Source organism: Artemia sp. Qi Xiang Cuo, chromosome 4 (assembly GCF_049724085.1).
Source record: "Artemia sp. Qi Xiang Cuo chromosome 4, ASM4972408v1, whole genome shotgun sequence".
NCBI lineage: Eukaryota > Metazoa > Arthropoda > Branchiopoda > Anostraca > Artemiidae > Artemia > Artemia sp. Qi Xiang Cuo.
In genome coordinates, this window is record NC_142797.1 from 33,486,839 (window position 1) to 33,512,024 (window position 25,186).

General features: G+C 38.8%; 1 protein-coding gene across 3 annotated transcripts in view; it reads right to left on the reverse strand.

Moving 5' to 3' along the window:
• Pdrg1 (Pdrg1 prefoldin-like subunit) overlaps positions 1-25,186 on the reverse strand; it is a 191,682-nt gene that overhangs the window by 17,749 nt on the left and 148,747 nt on the right. The window contains exon 2 of one of the 3 annotated variants that reach the window (XM_089088241.1): positions 13,796-14,004. The exons of 1 other annotated variant lie outside the window; for it this stretch is intronic. In XM_089088241.1, the coding sequence (XP_088944367.1) occupies positions 13,796-13,809 (14 nt within the window). In that variant the 5' untranslated portion in view covers positions 13,810-14,004. Of the gene's footprint in view, positions 1-5,821; positions 5,944-13,795; positions 14,005-25,186 lie in introns of those variants that run through there. One more of the 3 variants, XM_089088240.1, reaches the window with a different exon arrangement.

Here is a 25,186-nt window from a genome sequence, read left to right on the forward strand (position 1 = left end):
TCGTTACTTGATTTGAAATGGATAGCCTATCCCTTTCAGACCATATCCTCTCATGATACACAACTCATTCCGATAGAAAATTGTTTTTATAATATTTGTAGAGGCAAGGTGATAAAGCAGTTTATATCGCAAAGATTTTGCTATTTACTCTGAGAAATTATGACCTGGATATAGTGCCTTTTTTGGCTTCGCTAAGAGAATTCAGCTGGCTGAATGTATGCAATATTTAAACAATTCAAAGGGAGAACGTTATATTTTATCAGGTTGAAAAAATAGCGAAAAATGTCTTTTAATATCTCTGACACGCTTTTACTGTGTTGAAAAATGATGAAAAGAAAGGCCTTATGAGATGGAAGAAATAGGTAGATATTTTTCTATAACCAGATAGAAAGCAGAGGTAAAAATGCCTACATTTCCATATTCCGGCTGGACTTGTGTGCCAGATGGTCCTGGTGAAGCATGATGGAGGATAGATGGGACGGTGACGTCCGTTTCTTGCATAGATGTGGTGGCGGCGGCGATGTCACTGGCTTGTACAGATGAGCCAGCGGCGTTCACCATCCTGTGAGCACCCGCCCATTCTCTTTTCGGTTTTTGACCAGACTGTATTGCTGCCTGCATGGAAAACACTGGGGGCTGGTAAAGCGTGGCCCTGGATGGCTCAGCTATCTCCAGTTGTTGCATTGGAGAACCGCCATTAGCCTTAGCTCTCTTTTGAGGGGGAGGCACGCAATCTTCAAAATTGTCCTTAAAAAGAAGAAAAAATTCAGTAGGGAAAAACGATTCCCCTTTTTACAGAAGGAAAATTAGTACCCCCGCTGCATCAAATCCAATACAATGATTAAAATATAGATCTCAAAATAGTCATCCATAAATATGGTATAATTAAAGGCTAACCAAACACTAAACTTCAGTGTTGCGTGTCAAAATGACCACATTAGTTTTCTTGTCAAAGGGTATACATGTCTGCACAAAGAATCCCCCCCTCACTTTTCACGCGAAGAAACATTTTGTTTTCACCTTACAACGAAGGTGTTAGAAGCGAGGCATTGCCCCTTCCCCCCCCCCCCCCATATAAACATTGAGTACTCAAAATGGTAGATAATAATTTAGATAGTTCCGTAGCCTACAAACCCATAGGAAAAATTTCGATGTGTTATAAGCTGAAGAAACAGGGGGCTATTTAGATATGAACTTGTTAATACAGTTCCAGTCTATAGGCTTTAAATTAGATAAAAAAAGATCGTTAACCCAGCGAATAGGCCTAAAATTTGCGATCATAGGTAAAAATGCTATTCAATTTACACTTAATAGAGATTTCATGTAACCCCGCTCCCCTAAATTAAAGACTTCTTTCTAGCCTTGTGTATCAAAGTTAAAAAACCATAGTTTTCACGCTCCCTCATGGGAATATTAAAGAAACTTTATCGAAAAAAAGCTACAAAAAGGGAATACTGGCTCTCGTTTTCCTGCGAGACATTTCAAGATGTATCTAAAAAATATGCACTCTAAAGGGCTGTTAGCAACCCCCTCCCCCTTTTACATAATTCCCCCCCCCCTTTTACATAATGTCCTAAAAATATTTGTTAGGCATTCATTTTGGAAATAACTCGTTTCCCTCTCCATAGAGGTTAGAAATATGCGAACCCGCAGGCTTAATTAACAGCAATCTCTTTCTGCGTGAAACTGTTTTTAATTTGACGGGAAAAAGTATCTTTTTTTTCAGCGGAAGCTTTGCTATCCAAATTCATAAGGATTTAGCAAAGCCGGATGTACTTTAAAGGGTTCAATAATTACACCTGTTTAAATCTTTGCGGAAATGCTTAAGTCAAGTTAGCGGCTTAAATGGAAACAGTATATTAAGGGTTGACAGAAAGTTGGCTGTCACTTTTAGATAAGATACAGAAAGAATAAATTTATCAAAAACAGAATTATTTCAAATGAAAGAATTAAAGTCGTAAACAGAGGGAAGGGGGGGGGGGGTTACATGGTAAAAAAGAGTGTATTTTACGCTCTCTATCGACTATAAACATCATATAGTGGAGTTTGTATTGTGGGGGGAGGGGGTATAACCTGAATTTGAATTTACTGGAGTGGGACTATGTAAAATGATTTTATTTGGAAATAAATTAAGAAAATTTACTAAACAGAACTCACATTATAAACCAATGTAGCCAAAGTTTCCAACTCATCAATGTTCAAAGCTTTATCCATGGTGTCTTAAAACTTTATGATAATTTAACCACAACGCATGTCCGTTATATACAAAAACTCGAAGTAAAATTGTGCTGTACTGGCAAACCTTACATAACTTCCCTGATTGGCTTAGAAAGAGACACGTGATCTTGTTCCCGTTAGAATCAATAATTCACCGTCAGATTATGTAAATCAATTTCTCAGAAATCCAGTTCCCCTCGCGTGGATCAATACATTACCCCGTTAGAATTCAATGTGCATGTGCGAACTTCGTCCCGGAGTCACTAAACCTGGAAACAACATATATATTGACCTTGAAAAAGGGGTCATTGACCCGTTAGACTCGATCAATATCCTCGATCAAATTCTCGAATAAATTATGTACTGTCAGAGTTAAACTCAATTATAGATGGCAGCAGCCATCTCGTTCCGTATTCGTTATGGCCTCCCTACTTACGAAGTACCCTGCTCTAAAGGAAAAAAAAATAATAAATGATACATTGTGCCAATAACGTTCTTATATACCTTCAGGGCATAACTTAAAACCCTTGCCCCGAGGGTTGTGGGGGAGTGTCCTCCTCAAAAATGTATTTTCTATTTGGAAATCAACTACGCTGAACAAAATGGCTATCTCAAAATTTTGATTGGCTGTCTGGGCAATGATGGGCGTGGGGGGGGGGGCTAGTTGCCCTCCAATCACTTTCGACTATTAAAAAGGGCACTAACCCTTTGAATTTCCAATCAAATGAGCCTTTTTTGAAGTTTCTAAGACAACACCTTCAATAAAAAACTTTATATTCCCCCAGTGCATAGCTTAAAACCCTTGCCCCGAGGGTTGTGGGGGAGTGTCCTCCTCAAAAAGATATTTTCTATTTGGAAATCAACTACGGTGAAAAAAATGGCCATCTCAAAATTTTGATTGGATGTGTTTGAGGGAATGATGGGCGTGAGGGGGGGCTAGTTGCCCTCCAATCACTCCACACCTTATATGCCTCCAGAGCATAAATAATAATCTTATATGCCCCCAGGGCTTAACTTTAAACCCTTGCCCCGAGGTTTGTGGGGGAGTGTCCTCCTCAAAAACATATTTTCTATCTGGAAATCAGCTACGCTGAACAAAATGGCTATCTCAAGATTTTGATTGGATGTGTGTGGGGGAATTATGGGCGTGCGGGGGGGCAGTTGCCCTCCAATCCCTTTCGACTATTAAAAAGAGCACTAGCTCTTTGAATTTCCAATCGAATGAGCCTTTTTTGAAGTTTCTACGACAACGCCTTCAATAAAAACATTATATGCCCCCAGGGCATAACTTAAAACCCTTGCCCCGAGGGTTGTGGGGGAGTGTCCTCCTCAAAAAGATATTTTCTATGAGGAAATCAACTACGCTGAACAAAATGGCTATCTCAAAATTTTGATTGGATGTGTTTCGGGAAATGGTGGGCGTGGAAGGGGTGTTAGTTGCCTTTCAATCACTTTCGACAATTAACAAGCCACTCCAATTTCCAATTGAATGAGCCCTTTTCGAAGTTTCTACGACGACTTCTTCGATGCGAAGCGCCCTGCTCTAAAGGAAAAAAATAATATATGATACATTATGCCAACATCGTTTTATATGCCCTCAGGGCATACGCTGAACAAAATGGCAATCTCAAAATTTTGATTGGATGTGTTTTTTAGGATTGGATGTGCAATCTCAAAATTTGATTGCGGAATTTTAGGCGTGGGGGGGGCTAACTGCCCTCCAATCACTTTCAACTATTAAAAAGGGCAGAAGCCCTTTGAGTTACCAATTGAATGAGCCTTTTTTGAATTCTCTACAACAATACGTTCTATTAAAACCTTATATCCCCCCAGGGCATAGCATAAAACCCTTGCCCCGAGGGTTGTGGGGAAGTGTCCTCCTCAAAAAGATATTTTCTATCTGGGAATCATCTACGCTGAACAAAATGACTATCTCAAAATTTTGATTGGCTGTGTTTGGGGGAATGACGGGCGTGGGGGGGGGGGGCAGTTGCCCTCCAATCACTTTCGACTATTAAAAAGAGCACTAGCCCTTTGAATTTCCAATCGAATGAGCCTTTTTTACAGTTTCTACGACAACACCTTCTATAAAAACCTTATATGCCCCCAAGGCATAACTTAAAACCTTGCCTAGAGGGTTGTGGGGGAGTGTCCTCCTCAAAAACATATTTTCTTTCTGGAAATCATCTACGCTGAACAAAATGGCTATCTCAACATTTTGATTGGATGTGTTTGGGGGAATGATGGGCGTGGGGGGGCAGTTGCCCTCCAATCACTTTCGACTATTAAAAAGAGCACTAGTCCTTTGAATTTCCAATCGAATGAGCCTTTTTTACAGTTTCTACGACAACACTTTCTATAAAAACCTTATATGCCCCCAAGGCATAACTTAAAACCTTGCCTAGAGAGTTGTGGGGGAGTGTCCTCCTCAAAAATATATTTTCTATCTGGAAATCAACTACGCTGAACAAAATGGTTATCTCAAACTTTTGATTGGAGGTGTTTGGGGGAATGATGGGCGTGGGGGGGCTAGTTGCCCTCCAATCACTTTTGACTATAAAAAAGGGCACTAGCCCTTTGAATTTCCAATCGAATGAGCCTTTTTTGAAAGTTTCTACGACAACGCCTTCTATAAAAATCTTATATGCCCCCAAGGCATAACTTAAAACCTTGCCTAGAGGGTTGTGGGGGAGTGTCTTCCTCAAAAATATATTTTCCATCTGGAAATCAACTACGCTGAACATAATGGCTATCTCAAAATTTTGATTGGATGTGAATGGGGGAATGATGGGCGTAAAGGGGGGCTAGTTGCCCTCCAATCACTTTCGACTATTAAAAAGGGCACTAGCCCTTTGAATTTCCAATCGAATGAGCCTTTTTTGAAAGTTTCTACGACAACGCCTTCTATAAAAATCTTATATGCCCCCAAGGCATAACTTAAAACCTTGCCTAGAGGGTTGTGGGGGAGTGTCTTCCTCAAAAATATATTTTCCATCTGGAAATCAACTACGCTGAACAAAATGACTATCTCAAAATTTTGATTGGATGTGAATGGGGGAATGATGGGCGTAAAGGGGGGCTAGTTGCCCTCCAATCACTTTCGACTATTAAAAAGGGCACTAGCCACTCCAATTTCCAATCGAATGAGCCTTTATCGAAGTTTCTACAACAACTCCTTCGATACGAAGTGCCCAGGTATGGAGAAGAAAGAAAAATAAATAATACATTCTGCCCACATTGTTCTTTACCTTAGGCAGCGCTATCGTGCTGCCTATGATAGCATAAGTCAAAGAAACTGTTAAGGCCACTTTTTTGCCTCAGTTTATGGCAAAATGATAATATTTGACCCAGACTAACACTGAATCAATTAACAGAATTTACTTCCCACTAAAAAGATATGATGTCACTGGCAGAGTTCTAATTGGGAATAAACCAACAAAAGCAAATCAAATGGGATGCCCAAATATGAACAACCAAAAAGGCATCTAGATAATTAATACAAGAAAAGGTAACAGAATTTATCTCCCCTTTTGGCTTATACATGATCTTTCAATTCTTTTGTACACAGCCACATATGGATTGGCAATAATACCTACCAACATACCTGATCATTATTTTAATCATTTTTCTTGACTATGATCAAAATCTCTTTGTCTACAATTTTAAATGCAAGACCTTATTGAGGCTATAAGAAGTATCAGACCAGATTCATCAAGAAAAATATGATAAGATCCATCCATCCTGAAAATAATACAAAACTCATATCAAGCAAGTCGGCCCAAGAGTAACCAAAAGTCCAATAAACAGAATTTTGATAACAATAGATACACCAAATGTACTGGCTTTTTATGCTGATTCTAAATATATAAATCGTTAAGTTTAATGTTGCCTATCAGAAGGGAGAAAACACCCCTAGAAGTCAGGCAATCTTAATGAAAATCCCACCCTTAGATTTAGCATATCAGAGGACCCTTCTGTAGAGGTTTCAAGCTCTTATCTACGAAAATGTGGAATTTAATAATTTTTACCAGAGGAAAGGTCATGGACGTGTGTTTTTTTCCCAGGGGTAATTGCATTGAGCCAGTGGTCCTAGGAGACTGGAAGAGGTCCCAATCAAAAGTTACAGCAACCTTTTTTAGTTATCAAAAAGACAGGAGGGCAACTAACTACCTTTTTGGTTCTTTTTTGCTCCAAACACGTATCCATTTGATTCTGTATAATTGAAAGGCCCAATAACTACTATATGCCTTTGGGGATGACATACCCCCCCCCCTCCATAGTCCCAGGGAAAGGTTGTAAATTATGCACTTGCCCTGTTGTTTGTATATGGTATTTGCTGTTGGGAAATGTATGAAATTTCCTTTTGGGGGGATTTTGCAGGGGTGTTTCGTGATGTTTCACAAGGAGAATTTTCTGCAGGGAGGAGAAATTACAGGGAAAACAGGTTTTTTTGACATGACTTGAAGAATAGTCAGAAACCAAGCAAAATAAAAAAAACAAGTTCTTTTCAACTGAAAGTGAGGAGCAACATTAAAATTTAAGCTAAACAGAAACTATTCCGTATGTGAGCAAGGCTGCCCTTTCTTCAATCTTTGCTCTTTACATTAAAGTTTGACTTTTTTTTTTACAATTCTTTAAGAAAGAATGCTCAAACACAAGGGTCATTGGACTTAATTGAGAAGCATTTTTAAAAGACTTTAGTGTAAAGATTTCTCTTCAACAGATTTTCAGAATTGCTTCCAATGGCTAAATTCAGGCATTAAAGGGAGGGGTGGAGACTGGACTACAAATTAAACAGGAAGAATCTTTGAAAATTCAATAATCAGAAAAATTCCTGAATATAGTAAGAGTGAAGCAAGAATTCCATTATTATAGGTTTTAGTTCCGAGCAGGAACCAAACCCATATCCTCTGCTGAGCTGAGCTAGATACAAAAGAGTAATACTACGTATTTGATTCCCCACTCAACACCCCTTTTGAAAGTTATTACTACTGTGACCTTTGTATACCAGCCTGTCCCACTCCCATAAAGCCGAAAAAAGCCATAGAATATACACAAAGGTTTGCTGGTTTTGCCTTCTTTTTTTTTTGTTAATAACATTTGAAGCATCTTTTGATAAGAAAAAAAAAATAAAATAATGCCAACCAACAAAATAAGAAACCTTTATATATAGCCTAAAACTATACTAGGCATTGGGGGGAGGGGAGCACTGGGATACAACTGTCATGGTAGCAACTACCATGACAGGGTGCTGAATGACGAATTACATTATATTACCTTTTGTTGTCATTGTAGCTACTTCAAAAAAGAAATCTTGCACCAAAATTACCCAGGATATAAACTAGATTGTCCCCTATTGTTTGGTTTATTGACAGAAACGATAAAGTAAACAATTACGTTCCTTTGAAAATTTCTTGAATATTATACAGTTTAATGTGCAAGCCTCTGATACATTTTTTTCTATAGTCCTGTAGTTTAAAAGCTTCAATGTGAGACAACAATTTTGCTAGCATTTTAAGATTCAGCTTTACCCTTCTCCCAAGTTACATTTTTTTTATTTTTCTTAAGCTGGAAAATATCTTGAAAAGATTTCAGGAGTGTTTAAATTAGAAAAAATTTATATGTTTAAGCACTTTTACCTCATTATCTAAGGAAAAGTCTAAGTAATGTCATAATTCTGGCTCATAGCTGTAGTCATAGCATATTTTACTGGGGACATAAACCTTAAAGACAAAGAGTTGAGCTAGCCTAAGCAAATGAAACTTAGGGATTTAAAGGACATACAGAGGCGTCAATTCACAAAAATTATGATGGGGCAGGGGGGGGGGGTAATTTGTCTTTTTTTCAATGACAATACGAAAAAGGCATTTTTAATGAAAATCCCCCTTAAAAACATTACTTTTCAACAACCAAGGGGCAGTGATTATTAGATTTGAAATGGTACATTTTTTTTCTAAGTTCTACTAACAAAAACGTAAGGAACCATGTATTACCTTATACTTTAAACTCTTTTAAGACTTAAGATACGGTTTGTAACCGTAGCAATTATTGCATGTGGAGGGAATGTTAAAACTTATATAAAATAATTTGTTCTTTTTTTTAGCAAGTAGACTAATAAATCTAACACTGCTAAATTAGTGATAACTGACATTAAGGATGAATAAATACAACCTAAAAATAGCCAAAATCAAGATGAATAAAAATATCAAACATAAAAATTTCATATATGATCATGGGTCAACAGATGAAATCTAAAACAAACCAAAATTTAAATAAATAATCAACTCAACTGAGTTACATTCTCAGCAGGGACCTCCCCCAGGCTAATCTGCGCGTCCACAGGTGGCAGATAGGGGAACGTTCTACAGATATGTAGGATACCCCCATAGAGATGGGAGGCGCGGACCAAGGGGGGACCCAGTTTCTGGGGGTCTTGAAATATAACTGGAACACCCTCACCTGGAGGACAGAAAAACAGGTGGAGAAGGAGGATGCTCTGATGTGCACTGGGCAGGGCCCACCGGCGTGTGGACACGTTCTACCAGTCACAATCCACTCCCCCAGCAATGGGTAAATTGTTGGTGATGCAGGATGCCATAAGGGCACATTATCGGTAGGAGATGTAGTCGGCCATTGCTAGGGACAGAGAGGAATGGCTTACCGCTGTCCTAACGTCAGCTATGAAACCCCTTTTTTCACTTTTATAATGATTATGAGCAAACAAATGAATATGAGAACCAGTGCCACCGCGTCCGGGGAAACTGACGATGTTACCGCGTCCGGGGCAGCCGACGATACAACAACCGCAAATCACGTGAATACTTCAACATTGAAAACTCTACCCTTGGAGGCCTTTTTATCACCTAAATCGAGTTTATAAATAGATACCCTCAACATCAGAACACTTGCAAAACAAGCAAAAAAGGAAATCCTTCTGAGACAGATAAACCATTACAACTGGGACGTAGTCGGCCTATCCGAAACCCACCTCCTAGTCACCTGTGAAGAAAAACTTGGTGACGCTACTCTTATACTGTCAGGACACATTGATGGGAACACCGGCAGGGAGTTGGCTTCCTACTCTCCAGTAAGGCTAGGAGATCACTAATCACAGCAAGACCCATCTCTGACGCTCACCAGCGAATCTCACAATCATCCAAGTATGCGCACCCGACTCTAGCAGAGCTGATGAAGAATCTGAACATTTCTATCTTCAACTTCAGTGTCTAGTGGACTCCGTGCCAAAAAAAGATATAACGTTTGTCATCTGAGACTCCAACACCATGGTGACGACCCATCTGACAACAAGGACTTGATGAGTAAGTTTGGCCATGGCCAGCTGAACAAAAGAGGCGAGCCCCTAATCGAATTTTAACGAGATAGTGATCTTGTTATCACTAACACATTCTTCAAACACAGAGCCCGACGTAAAATAACCTGACCTCACGAGATGGAACGACTCAGAATCTAATAGATTATTTCCTTGTATCTAGATGCTGGAAATCTTCCATCACAAACACAGTCACTTTGGCTGGCGGCGACTTCGATAGCGACCACTCGCTTGTTTTAACTTCATTTAAACTACGTCTAAAGGTGGCTACGAATCTCTCCAAAAAGCCCCCCAGATTCAGAGTAGACCTCTGTAAAGACCAAACTATCCGACAAAAATACACTGCTACTCTTTCCGAAAGAATTTCTGAACTCCTCTCTACATCCCTGCTAACTCTATCAAAGGATGGCATCGATAATCTTGTGAAGAGTAGCTCGTAGGCTATTTGCGATGTCGGCCAATTGACCTTGGGAGTCCAAAAACCGGACCAAAAACCTTGGGTCAAGGATGAGATAATCTCACTATGCGAAGAATAACGCCACCCCACTAACAAACTTGATAGAGAAAATCGGGATATGTACAAACGTTTGAAGCGTGTAGTAGAGAAAGCCACTCACCGTGCTCACCACTCCTATTTAAGGGAACAATGTGGGCAATGCGAAATGGCAACCAAGAAAGGTGAAACTCACTTCATGTACAGGCGAGTGCTGAAACTAACCGCAAAAAAGGGGACTGAAAGCCTGTACCCTCCTTGAAGAAGATGGTAACCAGATACAAACTACAGAAGGGATCCAAACCAGATGGAAGGAACACTTTGAGAGCCAATTAAACTCGACGATCCTTCCAGACCCAGCGGTGCTTAACAGCCTCCCCGTAATCACTGCAGACCCAAGCACACCCCCACTTTTTTCTGAGATATAATTGGCTATCAAGGATTTAGGGACTAAAAAAGCTGCAGGCCCAGATGGAATCCTACTGGAGCTACTAAAAGTAAACTGTGATCCCCTTGTTGTCCTATACCTAAAAATTCCTACTGCTGCTTGGGAAGAAGGTCACTTCCCCTTCTCATGGTGTGAAGTCATGATAGTTCCACTCCATAAGAAAGGTTTGAAAGCAATCTGTGATAATTACCGGCCTATAGGTCTTATGAGCTACGCCGCTAAAATACTCAATAGAGTAATGCTGGAGCGTATAATAGCTATAGCTTCAAATGTTACTCCAGAATATCAAGCTGGTTTCTGCCCAAACAGTTCAACAATTTATCAGATATTTACAGTCCGTCAGATTATGGAAAAATATCTTGAATTTGGACATAGTATGTTCCATCTTTTCATTGACTTTAAGCGGGCTTTTGACCTCATATGGAGAGAAGGTATGTGGCACATTCTTCTCCACTTTGGTATGCCACAAAAATTAATATCATTGATCAGAGATATGTACTCAAATTTCAGAAACCACGTCATGACGGGAGAGGGCCTTTCCGATAGCTTTGAAACATTGACTGGTGTGCTGCAGGGTTGCTTGCTTTCACCGGAACTGTTTAACCTGTTCCTTACCACTGTCCTATCACTCCTTGACAACTCGTCAGGTGTCCTAATTGGGGGAATATTGATTGATAAATTAGCTTATGCAGACGACATAGACCAAATAAATGAGAACCTTGGGGATCTTCAATCCCAGGCCAACAACATCCAATCAACCACCAGCCGGTTTGGAATGACCACAAGTTCCTCAAAAACGAAAGCTTAAGCTTTAACAAAGAAAGCTTAAGCCTCCAGCTCAGAGGTGACAACATAGAATGGGTTGAAGATTTCACCTACCTTGGTAGCCTTATAACGTCTGATAACAACCACTCAAAAAATATTAAGAGGTGCCTGATGCTTGCCAACTCTAGCTTTAAAGCCTTGATGCCGATCTGGAGGAACAAGAATTTGTCAACACTGCTAAAAACACGACTCTTCAACACACTGATTATCCCCATTGCCATTTATGCTTGTGAATCATGGACCCTCAAAACAGATGACCAACGTCTCCTAGCCGCATTCTAAACAAAATCACTCCGCCGTATTGCGGGCATTAGATACCTGGACAGGGTCTCTAATATTAGGCTGTTTGAAAACCTCAAGATCAAACACACCATACTCAACAAAATAAAACTGCAACAACTTAGGTGGGTAGGCCACATCCAGACTATGGAAAACTTCCATCTTCTGAAAATAGTCTTCCATGGTTGCGTGCATGATTCTCGCCCCAAAGGTCGGCCCCCAAAGAGATGGAAAGACAACTTCTCTACACTCAACCTGCCGCAACTGCTACACCTGTCTGAAGATAGATGCTCATACAGACACCACATCAATAACATATTGAATAAAAAGGCCCCAAAACAACCTTCTAGGATGGATGGGACTTAAGTCAGTAAGTCAATCAACTCAAACTTAAAACAAGCATAAATAACCACACCTAGGAATAGAGCTATCCACCTACCTAGACCCTCTTAAAGCTATAAAAACATTTGTTATTCATTGAAAATGATCCATGTTTTAGTTGTGTCTTTTGTCATAATACTAAAATCACACACACAAAAAAAAAAAAAAATGAAGACTACAGAAAAGAAAAATTATACTTGTTACTTTTGATTTAATTTTACTTTTTTTAAAAGACACCTTTTTTTGGATAATCTATTCTCTTGAATTTCTATTTTATTCATATGCATAGAAGATTGATGCCTAAATTGAACTTTATTAATTTTTGAAGCTATGTGCAGACATAGATTTTTAGCCCCCACCCCCCATCAAGATTAATGATCTAATTAACCTCCTTCCCTGAAATGACCTGAAAGTTATTATTATCTTTCCCAAGCTGTTGTCACAACTGTACAGATACACTATTGAATGATCTGAAAATACATAGTACCTTCTGATTTACCTTGCTACTAGCTCATGAATAAATTAAAATCCTCATTTGGGCTTATAGTGCCAAACTGTTTAGACGGATTGGAGGCAAAACATTTTAGCCCACTCCCCTCTGCAACCTCCCCCTAATCAAAATTAAAAGTCTAACCCCCCCCACCCCTTCCAATACCCCTTGAAAGATCCCTCAAGTGATTCCTAAGATAGACTCAAAGGTGATTTGCTTCCTACTAATCCATGAGTAAGTTCAAAATCTTGTAGGTGGGTTATAATGCAAAAGTTCTAGGTGGATTGAAGGCACAAATTATTTGCCCACCCCGCCCCCTCTGCCACCTCCCCCAAATCCAAATTCAAATTCTACCCCCCCCCCCCCACACACACACACACTCCCCAAAGACACACACACACAAAACAGTATTCCCTGAAAATTTCAATTTGATTCCTCAAGCCATTCCTAAGATAAGAGACAAAAAGCAAAATTTAGCCTCTTTCCTGTGAACACAAAATTTGAAATCATTTTACTAATGTTATCTGGATACCGTACCCTCTGTTCAGTTTAGACAAAATCGTAGGTCTACTTGGCTCAACACTCCCTAAAAGTTTCAACTTGATCTCTCAAGCCACTCCTGAGATTTTGCAGATAACATATTTTGAAAACTCAAGTGCACATAATGTCTTATGATTTACTTTGGTATGCATGCTGATGCCTTTGAGAAACTCTGGGAAATCTTGGTCTAATAACAGTTCCTGTAATTTTCAAGTTGATTAGACACCCAAGAACAAAGCAATGTGCCTTTTCTACTAAAACCTTATTCCTAAAACTGTATTGCTTCACATTACCCTCAAACCTTGATGAATAGATGTACAGCTTACTACACAATAGCTAACACCTTTAATGCCCAATTCGTAGTTATAATGTCAAATGATAAGATGTAGATAAACATGGTGTTACCACTGTTTTTTATTTTAAAATATAGTGGGTTATATATCAGGGGGGGGGGGGAGGAATGGAAGTAAATTTAAGCAATAATCCTTCAGAAATAAGATAAGTATTTCTGATTGGACGATCTACTTACACTTCAGAAAAAGTACACGTCAGTAAAACTCATGCCAAAGCCCAAAACACTGCCTTTCATGACCCCCGAGATGCGCAAGGAAAGAAAGAGGAAGGGACGGTACTGGAGAAAGTACAATAAAGGAGGGAAAGAAGAACACTGCCAAAAGTTTCCGAAAGCTCAAAACAAACTAAGAAGCCTAACTAAACAACTTTGCGCAAGTTACGAGTCCAAGCTAGCTGATGATAGTAAGAATAACCCAAAGAAGTTCTGGAAGTACGTACCTAGTAAGGACCATAGCAGACGTTCAGTAAAAGCACTCAGTACAGATAATAGCAAGGAAGTGACCAACTTGAAGGACATTGCCGAACTCCTCAACAGGCAGTTTGTGTCGTCTTTCACCAATGAACCAGATCCTCATACATCAACGATATGGTGAATGGAACAGAAAACAACAGCACTCTCTATGCTGATGACTCCAAGCTTTTTGGGCCTGCAAATTAACAAAGTCTGCAGTGTGACCTTCATAAAATCTAAACATGGGCACAAGATTGGCTACTCAAATTCAACACATCAAAGTGCAGTGTCCTTCACTTTGGAAGCAACAACCCTGTCACCAGTACAACATGTCCAATCCCAATTCACTGGCTGACTTAGTACTAAAGACAAGTCCCAAAGAAAGAGATCTAGGAGTGCTGATAGATGAACAATTGAAGTTCCACGGCCACTGGCAACAAGCAGTTTCAAAAGCAAATTCAAGCCTCTGTCTCCTCAAATGCACCATAACCAGCCATTCCTGTACAGTCTTTCTAAGGCTCTATAAGGCTATAGTTAGGCCTGTTTGGGATTTTGGTATATGTCTCACCTCCTCTTCCTATAAGAATGATACCAGTCTAATTGAAGGAGTTCAGAGGCATGCCACAAAGTGCGTAGCTGGCCTACGAGATCTCCCATACAACAAGAGACTGGAACGCATGCAGCTGCCAACACTTGTCTTCAGACAAGTGTTGGCAGCTGCACTGGCCACTGGCAACTGCTTGTTGCCACTGGCAACAAGTAGTTTCAAAAGCAAATTCAAGCCTTGGTCTCCTCAAATGCACCATAACCAGCCGTTCCCGTACAGTCTTTCTAACGCTCTATAAGGCTATAGTTAGGCCTGTTTGGGATTTTGGTACATGTCTCACCTCCTCTTCCTATAAGAATGATACCAGTCTAATCAAAGGAGTTCAGAGGCATGCCACAAAGTGCTTAGCTGGCCTACGAGATCTCCCATACAACAAGAGACTGGAACGCATGTAGCTGCCAACACTTGTCTTCAGACGCCGCCGCTGTGATATGATGCTGAACTACAAGTATCACAGACAACCAAATAACCCCCTTTTTACCAAACATTCAAGTCAGCACCATACAAGAGGACACTCACAAAAGCTGTCAAAACGTTCAGTCAATACGCGAACGCGGCAACACTTCTTCTCCAAGCATGTTGTCAACGATTGGAATAGCCTTCAAGCTGAAACGGTAACTGCACCCACGGCTGCATCCTTCAAGTCCAGACTGGACAAGGAATGGAAAGACAAGCCATGGAAATATGAGTGGGACTGTCCGTCCCTCTCAACTACCGACTGATGCCAACTTCATCATAATGAGTGTCTTGCTAGGAGGCTGATGCTGCTTTGGGCTTAAATTGCATCTCTCCTGCAGACCTCTCTTATGGCATGTCACTGGGCCCTAACACAGTGACAAAATTTTGCCATCATTGACCAGGAGCACAACAGATCCTGTATGGACCTTAATCACTCTGAAGTGCAAATTAAGGTAATTAATGTAATTGTTTAAAGAACTCAAGAGGGTAGGTTAGCCAAGCAGCACATTTTTCTTGAAATTATAGGCACATATCTCCACATTTTCCTTGTTTCTAGGGCTAATCAGATTACATAAAAGACAGGTCTATAGCCTACTTGCCTAAATTCTGGCAAAAGAATTTTGTCAGAAAGCAAACCTTAGTTTTGGGTTTTCAGTATCTTTTTTTTGACTCTAGATTTTGAAAACACAATTGATATGGTCTTTGCAGAATTTTAAGCCATATCAACAATTTGCCTACAAGTTAATAAATAGTTTTGTAAATCTTTAAGACATTTAAAATCAGGTTTAAGGAAAGGAATGAGGCTCAAAACAATTTCCTTGGGCCTCATTTGAGCTGTAGGTCTATTTCCAGAGATTATAGTTTTATATGACAAACAATGTCCGAGGTGATCAAAGGTTAGTGACCTTTGGAGGAAAGACGATGAAGGCATATACTTCAAAATACCTTCCTAGGTTTTTAATCTGGCTCTGGATCCATTCCCTGGAAGTTTCATTTACCAAACTCAATGACTTTCCAAGATAGCAAAAAGCCCCAGTAAAATTCTAGATGAGGGACTTTAGGCTATCTTGGAAGGTAGTTGGCTTAAGGGAACAAAACTCTTGGAATGGATCCAGAGACATGCCCAGAAAAAAATTGAACTTTGATGCCACAAAATGGCAGAAAACACCACTTTCCCATGGTAAAATCTTGTGGTCTTTCTTCTTTGTTAGCAAGCACTTGGACTCCATCATTTGGGGTCCTTCTGGCTTCAAAGTTGGTTGATTCTCTAAAAATCTTCCAGAGCCTCAGTTCTACTGAAATAGTTTCTTGCTTTTTTCATTTCCTTTACTGCAACTTCTGTGGAGCTATTCCACCATATCTTTGGTTTCCTAAAATAAGATCTCAAAGGTGGTTGAGATGACTTTCTAGTTATTGCTTTCTCTGATGCATCTAGTATTTATTAGTCACAGTTTGAGTCCTATCATAGGGCTAAATAGCCTCTCTAATTCTGAGTAGTCTTCTTTCTCCAGAACTTGCTTGAAGACTGTCCAGTCTGCTCTACAATGTTGGAATTTGTATGTAGCTGGGGTTGGAGTATATGAAGCATCTCCAGAAGAAGTTAGATGGCATAGTGGTCTGTTTGAAACTCTGGCATTGGCTTAATATTTGTATTTGCAAAAACTTAGGTGGGGCTATTTGAAGGTCTATTGTTCCAAATCTTTTTTTCTTTTGGGTTGTAGTATGTTTTAAGACCACATGGAGTAATAACCATCAAATTTAGTCGCTTAAACTTTTAATTTCTGTTCAAATGAGCCTCCCAATATTCTAGAATTGATATCTTGATATAATCTCCCATAGAAAAAAAAACAATAAAACAAACATACGAATAAGCATGCATTCATGATCTGTCTTATGAGGAAAAATGCAAAATTTCATGTGGTAAAAGTTTGAAACCTCTACAGCAGGATGCTCTGGTATGCTGAAATTAATGTTGTGAGTTAATCACTTGCTTTGTTGGAAAATTGATAGAAAAGTAGCGCTGACGGGAAACATTCTCATAGTCGGGGATTTCGAGCTAACGTCCTTCCAATGGATACATGGCAGTGGATTTTATGTACAAAGTTCTGTTTCACATTTTTATTATCTTAAAGATAGTTTGTATATTTGCCAATATTAAATTTTTCTAGTTAGGCGCTAGTTTGGCCACCCCCCATCAGTGCTGGATCATTTAATAGTAAACAATCCTGAACCACTCTGAAACGCGGCCCCACTACCGCCCTTTAGTTCTAGCGATCACGCTACCATACCATCCTTCCTTAGACTGCATCCAGAAAAATCAATTTTTACCAAACATGTGTATAGAAATTACCATCTGATGTAGCAAGAGTTGGCGGGCCAGGATCCGTCCTTTCTCACTGAGACTAAAGTTGATAAATCGTGGAATATGATGAAGAAAATACTGCTAGAGGTCTCAGAGAAAAATACTACAGTAAGATGGGCTCGTAAAACCAAAACGCTACCATTTATGACCAAAGAATTGAAGAGAGCAAGAAATAAAAAGAAAAGGTATTGGAGACTATATAAACAGAATATACACAATAAGAACCACTACACAAAATATACCAAGACACAAAATCAAGTCAGAAATCTATCCAGAAAGTTATTTGAACAGCATGAGGAGGCTGTAGTAGCAGCAAGCAAGTTAAATCCATAACGCTTTTGGAATTATGCCTCAGCCCGTAAACCTGGTAGACACTCTGTTACGCAACTTAAAGATAATGACTGTATAATAGATGACCCAATAGAAGTTGCCAATGCTGTAAATAGGCAGTTTACATCTGTATTTACTCCACCTGATAATTCCCCTCTTCCAGACCCCCCCACCTATACCATCATAACCCCTATGCCCCCAAGTACAGTCAATAGGGTAGATGTAGAGGCACGCCTAAAAAAGTTGAATCCAAATAAGTCGGTGGGACCTGATGGTGTACACCCAAGGCTTCTTAAAGAATTGCATGTTGAACTATCAGGCCCGCTCACTCACCTTTTTCAGAAATCCCTTGATGAAAAGTGTATCTCGCAGGATTGGCGCATGGCCCACATAACTCCCATACCTGAGGGTGGCAGCAAAGAAGACGCAAACCATTACTGGCCAATCAGTATCACCTCTGCAGTCGGAAGCTACCAGAAGTGATTGTTAACACTGCAATCCTGAAACACTTGACAACCAATAAACTGGTCTCATCATGTCAGCATGGCTTTAGGTCTGGTCGTTCAGTTGAAACAAACTTGATTGATTCTTATAATTATATCACCGATCTTCTAGACCAGGGGTTCCCAGTCAACATCATACTACTCGATTTGGCAAAGGCGTTTGACAAAGTCTGCCATTAAAAACTTCGAATCAAGCTCCAAGCTATTGGGGTGAGTGGTTGTGTGGTTGAGTGGCTGATGGAGTTCTTAACAGATAGGAAACAGACGGTTAAAGTATTTGGAGAGGATGGAAGGACGTTTTTCTCCGAGGTGGCCGCTGTTGGAAGTGGTGTCCCCCAGGGCACAGTTTTGGGTCCAACTTTATTTAATATATATATAAATGACGTGCCAAAAATCCTAAATAGCAAAGTAAGCCTCTATGATGATGACTCGAAACTTATCGATTGTGCAGACACAGCGGAGAATATTAAGTCTATCCAACTGGACCTCGATACATTTACTCACTGGACAAATATTTAGAATCTTGAATTCAATGCACCAAAATGCAAGACACTCCTCCTTGGTTGGAAAAACCCACACACTTAGTACAATTTGGATTGTAAGAATGGGTCCTAAAATGCCATTTTCAGCAGCCACGCGGAGAGAGATCTTGGTGTCATGGTAGATGACAATTTGAAATCTCATATTCATGCACAAGCAACTATTGTAAAGGCTAACCAGACTCTTGGCTTAAACAAAAGAACGTTCACTAGCAGATCTCCAACTGTTATGACCAATCTATACAAGAGTCTAGTTCAACCAATGCTAGAGATTATAACGTATATTACATTCCCAATCAATATAAAAGACCAAGCAGCTCTTAAATCAGTCCAGAGGAGAGCAACAAAATGTATTAGAGACATCTATGATATCCTTTATCCATCCTATCTCTATAAGCTTATAATACCATCTCTTACATATTATTGTAAATAAGGCAATGTGATAACAGCATACAAGCTTCTAAATGCTGAGGATACCATTCCTGGCCTTTTTCAACCGGACAATTCAAACAGAACTTGTGGTCATTCTCAAAAGCTTTTCCGAAAACGAGCCAACACCAGACTAAGAAACAAGTTCTTCTCAAATAGAGTTGTCAGCTTGTGGAACTCCCTTAGTGAAAAAACAGTAACCTCTACCAGCGTGGATGCGTTCAAGTCATTGGTGGATAGGGAGTGGCTCAACAAACCGTGGTGCACCATTTGGGACGCCACAGATGATGATTAACTATCATCACTGAAGCTGGCAGACACAGGATTCGTCCTATCGCTAGAAAGTGCGATTTAAGGTAAATTTAAGGTAAAATGTAATCTCCCCTTTTTTGAAAATCAGGCAAATTTTCTTAGGCCAAGAGCATTTGCTGGGTAACAATAAACTTAATGAGTTTTATATATTTAGAATCAGCATAAATTGCCAATTTTTTGACATGTTAATTGCTATCAAAATTCTTTTATTTTTTTTTACTTTAGTTACCCTACTATTGGCACTGGTTGCTCCTTACTACTAATAATTTGTACAAAAACTGTTTGACAGTATTTCCTTCAGAATACCTTTTAACCTAGGATGCTATCACATCTTCTAAATTACATCCTGTCTGTGAAAGCCTATATAAAGTTTTTTGATGAGACAATAAGCTAATTGAACCATTAGGTCGACAATACAACAAAAAAAAGTATCAAAGTTTTAAGGCTCAGAATAACTGCATATAATAAAGGATTAACAACAGAATTTTCAATAAAAAAGTGTATACAAAACACTTCTTCTTCTTCTATTTAACAACAGGCGGGCTTTTCAGTAGTATTATTTAGCCCTTTTCCTTTTGCTTTGCTCTGTGGGCTACAGGGCTACTGGCTTGATTTCCTCATATTTATTGGATATTTTCAGATATCTTTCAGTAGATCTTTTGACTCTAGGAGTTCAATTATGAGATGGTAGATGTCGATTTCTGAGCTCTGTGTGCAGGTATAGTTGGCTAGGCTCTTGGCTGATAGTGAGATTTTGTGGTGTTTGAAGCATATTAACACTTTACAAAGCAAGGTATGTTGTGCAGACATCAGCATATTACATTCAAATAGGCAATGGTCAATTGTTTCATTATTCATATTACAATGCCTGCAAATAGGGGACAGGGGAATTTAACCACTTGAATTAGAAAACTTATACGAGAATGCAAGAAAATTTAGTCCATTTGTTCCAGAACGAATTCTATGGTAAATTTTATAAAAAAACTTATTGGGAAAGAGGGAAAGGATAGGATTATTCTTATTAAAATTAATATCTGATAGCCTCCATTGGTAAATATCTCTAATTGGGATTGGTCTCCCACTTGGCTGGTCAATATTTATAGCATTTTTTGCTATTTCATCAACCTGATGATTACTAATTATGCCAGAGTGGCTAGAAATATACTGAAAACAACTTCTTATGCCACTTGAAGCAAGTTTATCTATAATACTGAGACAGATATAAGCGTCAATGTCCAACTTATACTGAGGAGCTGAGGCCAGCAACTCAAGGCTTGATAAAGAGTTGGAATATACTATAATATTATTTGAATTTGCAATCAAACGTTGGTTTTCCTTAAGGTGTTCTAATGCCATCATTATGGCATTTAACTCAGCAGACATTATAGATACATTATTATGTAATCTCTTGCCCATTGCAATTTTCGGGTGAGGAAGGAATACACCACTTGCTACCTTCTCATTCATTTTTGACCCATCAATAAATATTTGGAAATGTTTTTTATAAGTAACTGTATTCAGTTCAACTATTTTTTTCTAGACAAAAGCAATGGGGGTTAGATCTTTATTCCACTTTGAGAAATCAGTATTTAGTATGGGAATTGACAAATTCCATAGAGGTGATGGGGAAATGTAGGTATAATTAACGTTGCTGGTACAGTGAACTTTTTCTGAATATTGGCATACTCATCTGCAACGCCTCTATACATGGCTGGATTTCTTAACCAATTATGTAGGGTGTGTGAGCTATTTGATTCAATTTTTGTAAGATGTTTTGTCAAGAGAAAGCTACGTCTCTCCCTTATTGTTGTTAATCCACTCTCCATAAGAAGAAACTTGGTGCTTGTGGGTTTCCTAAGACCAAATATCAGACGTATTATATCATTTTGTGTGGTTTCAATTTTTTGCATCTCGGTCTTTGCATATGCACCATAAACAATGACCCCCTAGTCAATAGAGGGTCTTATATGGGACTTGTAAATCTGGAGGAAGGTTTTCTCCTTACAGCCCCAGGGTGTGGAAAGAAGTCTTTTTAGTATATTTGTTTTTCTATAACATTTTTCTACTGTGTTTGTGATGTGGAGGTGGATATTAAGTTTTTGGTCAAGCATGAGACCTAGGTAATTAATATGATTATCTTCTGGAATAGTTGTTCCATTTAGACTTAGTTTTGCATTAACATGGTTCCGCCTTCGGTGAAATTGGATTATTTTTGACTTGGTAGGTGCAATGGGTAAATCTGAATGTTGAAAGAATTTTTCAAATTGGAAAAGTGACTTTTGCAGATTTGACTGTCCTATCTTAAAGGTTTTGCCAGGTGACCATAGCACCAGATCGTCAGCATATTGTAGATTTGTGTGGGGGAGGTTCATGTCCCAGAGATATAGGGCAAAAAGGAGGCACTCGAGGACTGCTTCCGGGGGTGGGTCTTTGGTTATTTTCTCTTGGGGTAAAGTGGCTGAACCAGTACAAACAATGAAACTTCGTCCATCTATGAAAGATTTTATGGAATATACTGGTTTGGGGGGCAGTCCAAGGTTTGCAAGTTTGTTTAAAAGTGTGTGGTGGTTCACATTGTCATATGCCCCTTCAAAATCTAGGAAAGCTGCAACTAGGACATTATCTTTTGAGAATGATTCATTTATTGCATTTGTTAGCAAAATGAAAGCATCTGTTGAGGAGTGGTGTTTGCTGAATCCAGTTTGAGTGTGAGGGATTATATTATTTTTTTCAACAAACCAGAGGAGTCTGTAATAGATCATTTTTTTCATTATTTTCCCCATCACTGGAGTAATCATTATGGGCCTATAGGACTCAGGGTTATCTTTGTTTTTTTTTCCTTAGGATTGGTAGGAAGGACAAACATTTCCATATATTGGGGAACATAGAAGATGCCCAAGCGTGATTATAACAGTTTAGCAGTTCCTGTTTGTATGAAGGGGTGAGATTCTTTATCCATGTAGGGTGTATATTGTCATAACTGCTGCTAGTTTTGGTCCTAATATGATGTATTGCATTATTCATTTCCTGGATTGAAAATGGACTAGTTATATACTTGGATCCTGAGCTTGGTTGGTAACTTGGGTTCAAAGGAAGTTGGGATATTTTGCTGCGATTATTTGATGTAAGTTTATTAACAAATAGAGTTGCAAATAGCTCAGCTTTTTCATTAGCATTGTGATATTGGGTATTATTATGTATAGGCTCATACAGGAGTTGGTTGGGGGAAGTCTTTTTCCCACAGATGTGGCTTATGACTTTATGTATAATTGGCTCATGTGTCTCTCTGGAGAGATTATTTGCAAAATTATTCCAGTAGCTATTTATATTTAGCATCTATTATAGTCTTTTTAGATTAGATTCTGCATGTAATTTTTTTAAATATTTAGTTGGTGATGTTTTTTTTATAAATGTCCTCCTACCTTACTTTTTTATTTTCCATTTATTTTGGCACTCACTTGTACACTATGCTTCAGGAACGTGTCTAGGGAAGGTTTTTTTGGGTGTTGTCTTGGGGATAGGATGATTAACTGTATCTATTTGTAAATATGCTAAAACTTCCACAAGTGTGCCAACTGCTGTGTTTGAAAGGCATGCATTTGGGTTGAAACTTGTAATATCGTAATTTAACTTATTTTAGAACATAAACAATTTGTATTACTATTCATACATTTTTAGGTATGTGATCGGGTTTCAGCAGGTTCATTTAGGGAGCAAATTATGGCAAAGTGTTCAGTTCATAGACTCTTAATTTCATTTATACAAATCTGATTCAAAATATTTAAAGACACACTTTGTAGGTCAATTATAGAGAATCTGTCACTTTTGGGGTTGAAAGATACATTCAGGCTTGGAGGGGTAACAACAGCTTATTCAGTATTATTTGAAGTCATGTGCTGAATCAATTTACCATCTTTATTTGCTGGTTTATTCCCCCACAAAAGGCTGTGGGCATTGAAATCTCTGCAAATAATGATATTTTTTAACATATTAGAATTATTTATATATTTAAAGAAATCCTTGGCATCTGTAGTTTGGCTATTAGGGTTATAAAAGCTTATTATGTAGGTTTTAGTATTATTCAGCCAAACACTGATACCAATTGCATCAACATCATTTGCAGAATCTGGAAAGTTGATGCCACAGAATTTTATATTATTTTTAACTATTAAAGCTACTCCACCTCTTTTTCTCTCTGATGTTTTATCCTTTCTCAAGATATTATATACCTGAGACTTAGATTGTAGATTTTGGGTGAAATGAGTTTCCAGGAGGTAACCAATTTCTATGGATTTATTATTCTGTAAAAAGAGTTTTTAACTTAGTTTATTCTCTGTGGGTCGTCTTATGTTCCACAGGAGTATTGATATATGTTGTGCTACTGACTTAATTTTTATTTGACTGTCTATGAATGTTCAGCTTTCTTAAAAGTAAAGCAACAACTTTTTTTTTGCTTGAATGAGCATATTATCACGGATAAAGATTTTTGCCAAATCTGCAAAGATTTTTGTTTTCTGTCGTTGACGCATATTCATGCCCTGAAGTGCAATACAGTTCAGAATGAATAAGCATATATTTGGGGATTGCACGTTTGGTTTTGCATCCTGTTTGTCAGTTAAGAGATTAATTCCTGGTAGTGTTTCTGGTTTGTTTCTTCTTGAGAGGGGGGGGCAGGCTGACGTCATCTCACCGGGCTAGGAGGCTTGTTGAATTGGTGATTCCTTCTGATCGGGATGTGAGCGAGGAGACTTAGAGCCTGATGTTTTATATAGTATACTTGATGGATGGGGGGCGTTTGACGGGGGGGTGTAGGTTGGTTTCATTACAGGCTTTATGTGGTTTTGTTGGACAGCATCTACTTTCATTGCTGCAAAGGGGTATAGAACGGCCTTCTCTGTTGCTATTTGGAGTGTTAGTGTTCTTTTCTTCTGTGCAAGGTAGAGTGATTAATTGGTAGATTCATGTAGGCTTTTGCAATTCATACATGTAGTGGGAGTGTTGTTGCAAGTTGTCAACTGTTTAGTATAGAATGATATACAATTACTGCACTCAAGGAGAATTTCATTACATTTGTTTGTTGTGTGTCCGAGCTTGAAACACTTCTGACACTCGATGGCTTTGGCTTGGATTCCTTGTGCGGTTCGATTTGCCCAAATAGGATTAACTTTTCTGGGATATTAATTTATTCCTTTAGTGTAAATAAGACGGATCTACTTGTTTTAAGGCCATTAGAGTTAGGTTCACCAAGTTGGGTAACATCTTCAACTGGGATTGTGTTGCCAGCCCTATCTGAGAAGCCCTTCGCTTAACTCCTGAATGTGTGTATATGGGGGAATAGTATAAATTGCAATTTGTGCTGGAGATTCTTTTGGGTTTCATTTGGATGTATTGACTGTGGCATTCAGAAGGGATATTAGATTAATTATTGTTTCTGCTGATTTTTTATCTTGGACAGCTATTACCAGAGATCCATCACGATGAATATTAATAGAGAACTTTGATTTTATCAGTTTGAAAATTGCAACTCTTATTGCAGTAATCTTTTTTATTTCAAAGGGGGTAATAACAGAATATTCAAAATAAATTTCTAAGTTTTGGGAGGGAAGATCTTGGGTGGGGAGGGGGTATAATGTTTTCGATTGCGAATATTTTTTCATTTTTTTAGATCCACTAGAAAGGACCCTTGTTAATCCATTATCATAATTTATAGTAACATTACCACCTACACTGATCATTGTTCTATTCTCAGTCTTGGAGCTATCATGTGAACTTTGTGATAGTGAGCTTCACCAGCCAATATGGGTATCAGTTTCACTGGTATTTGGGGTGGGATCTGG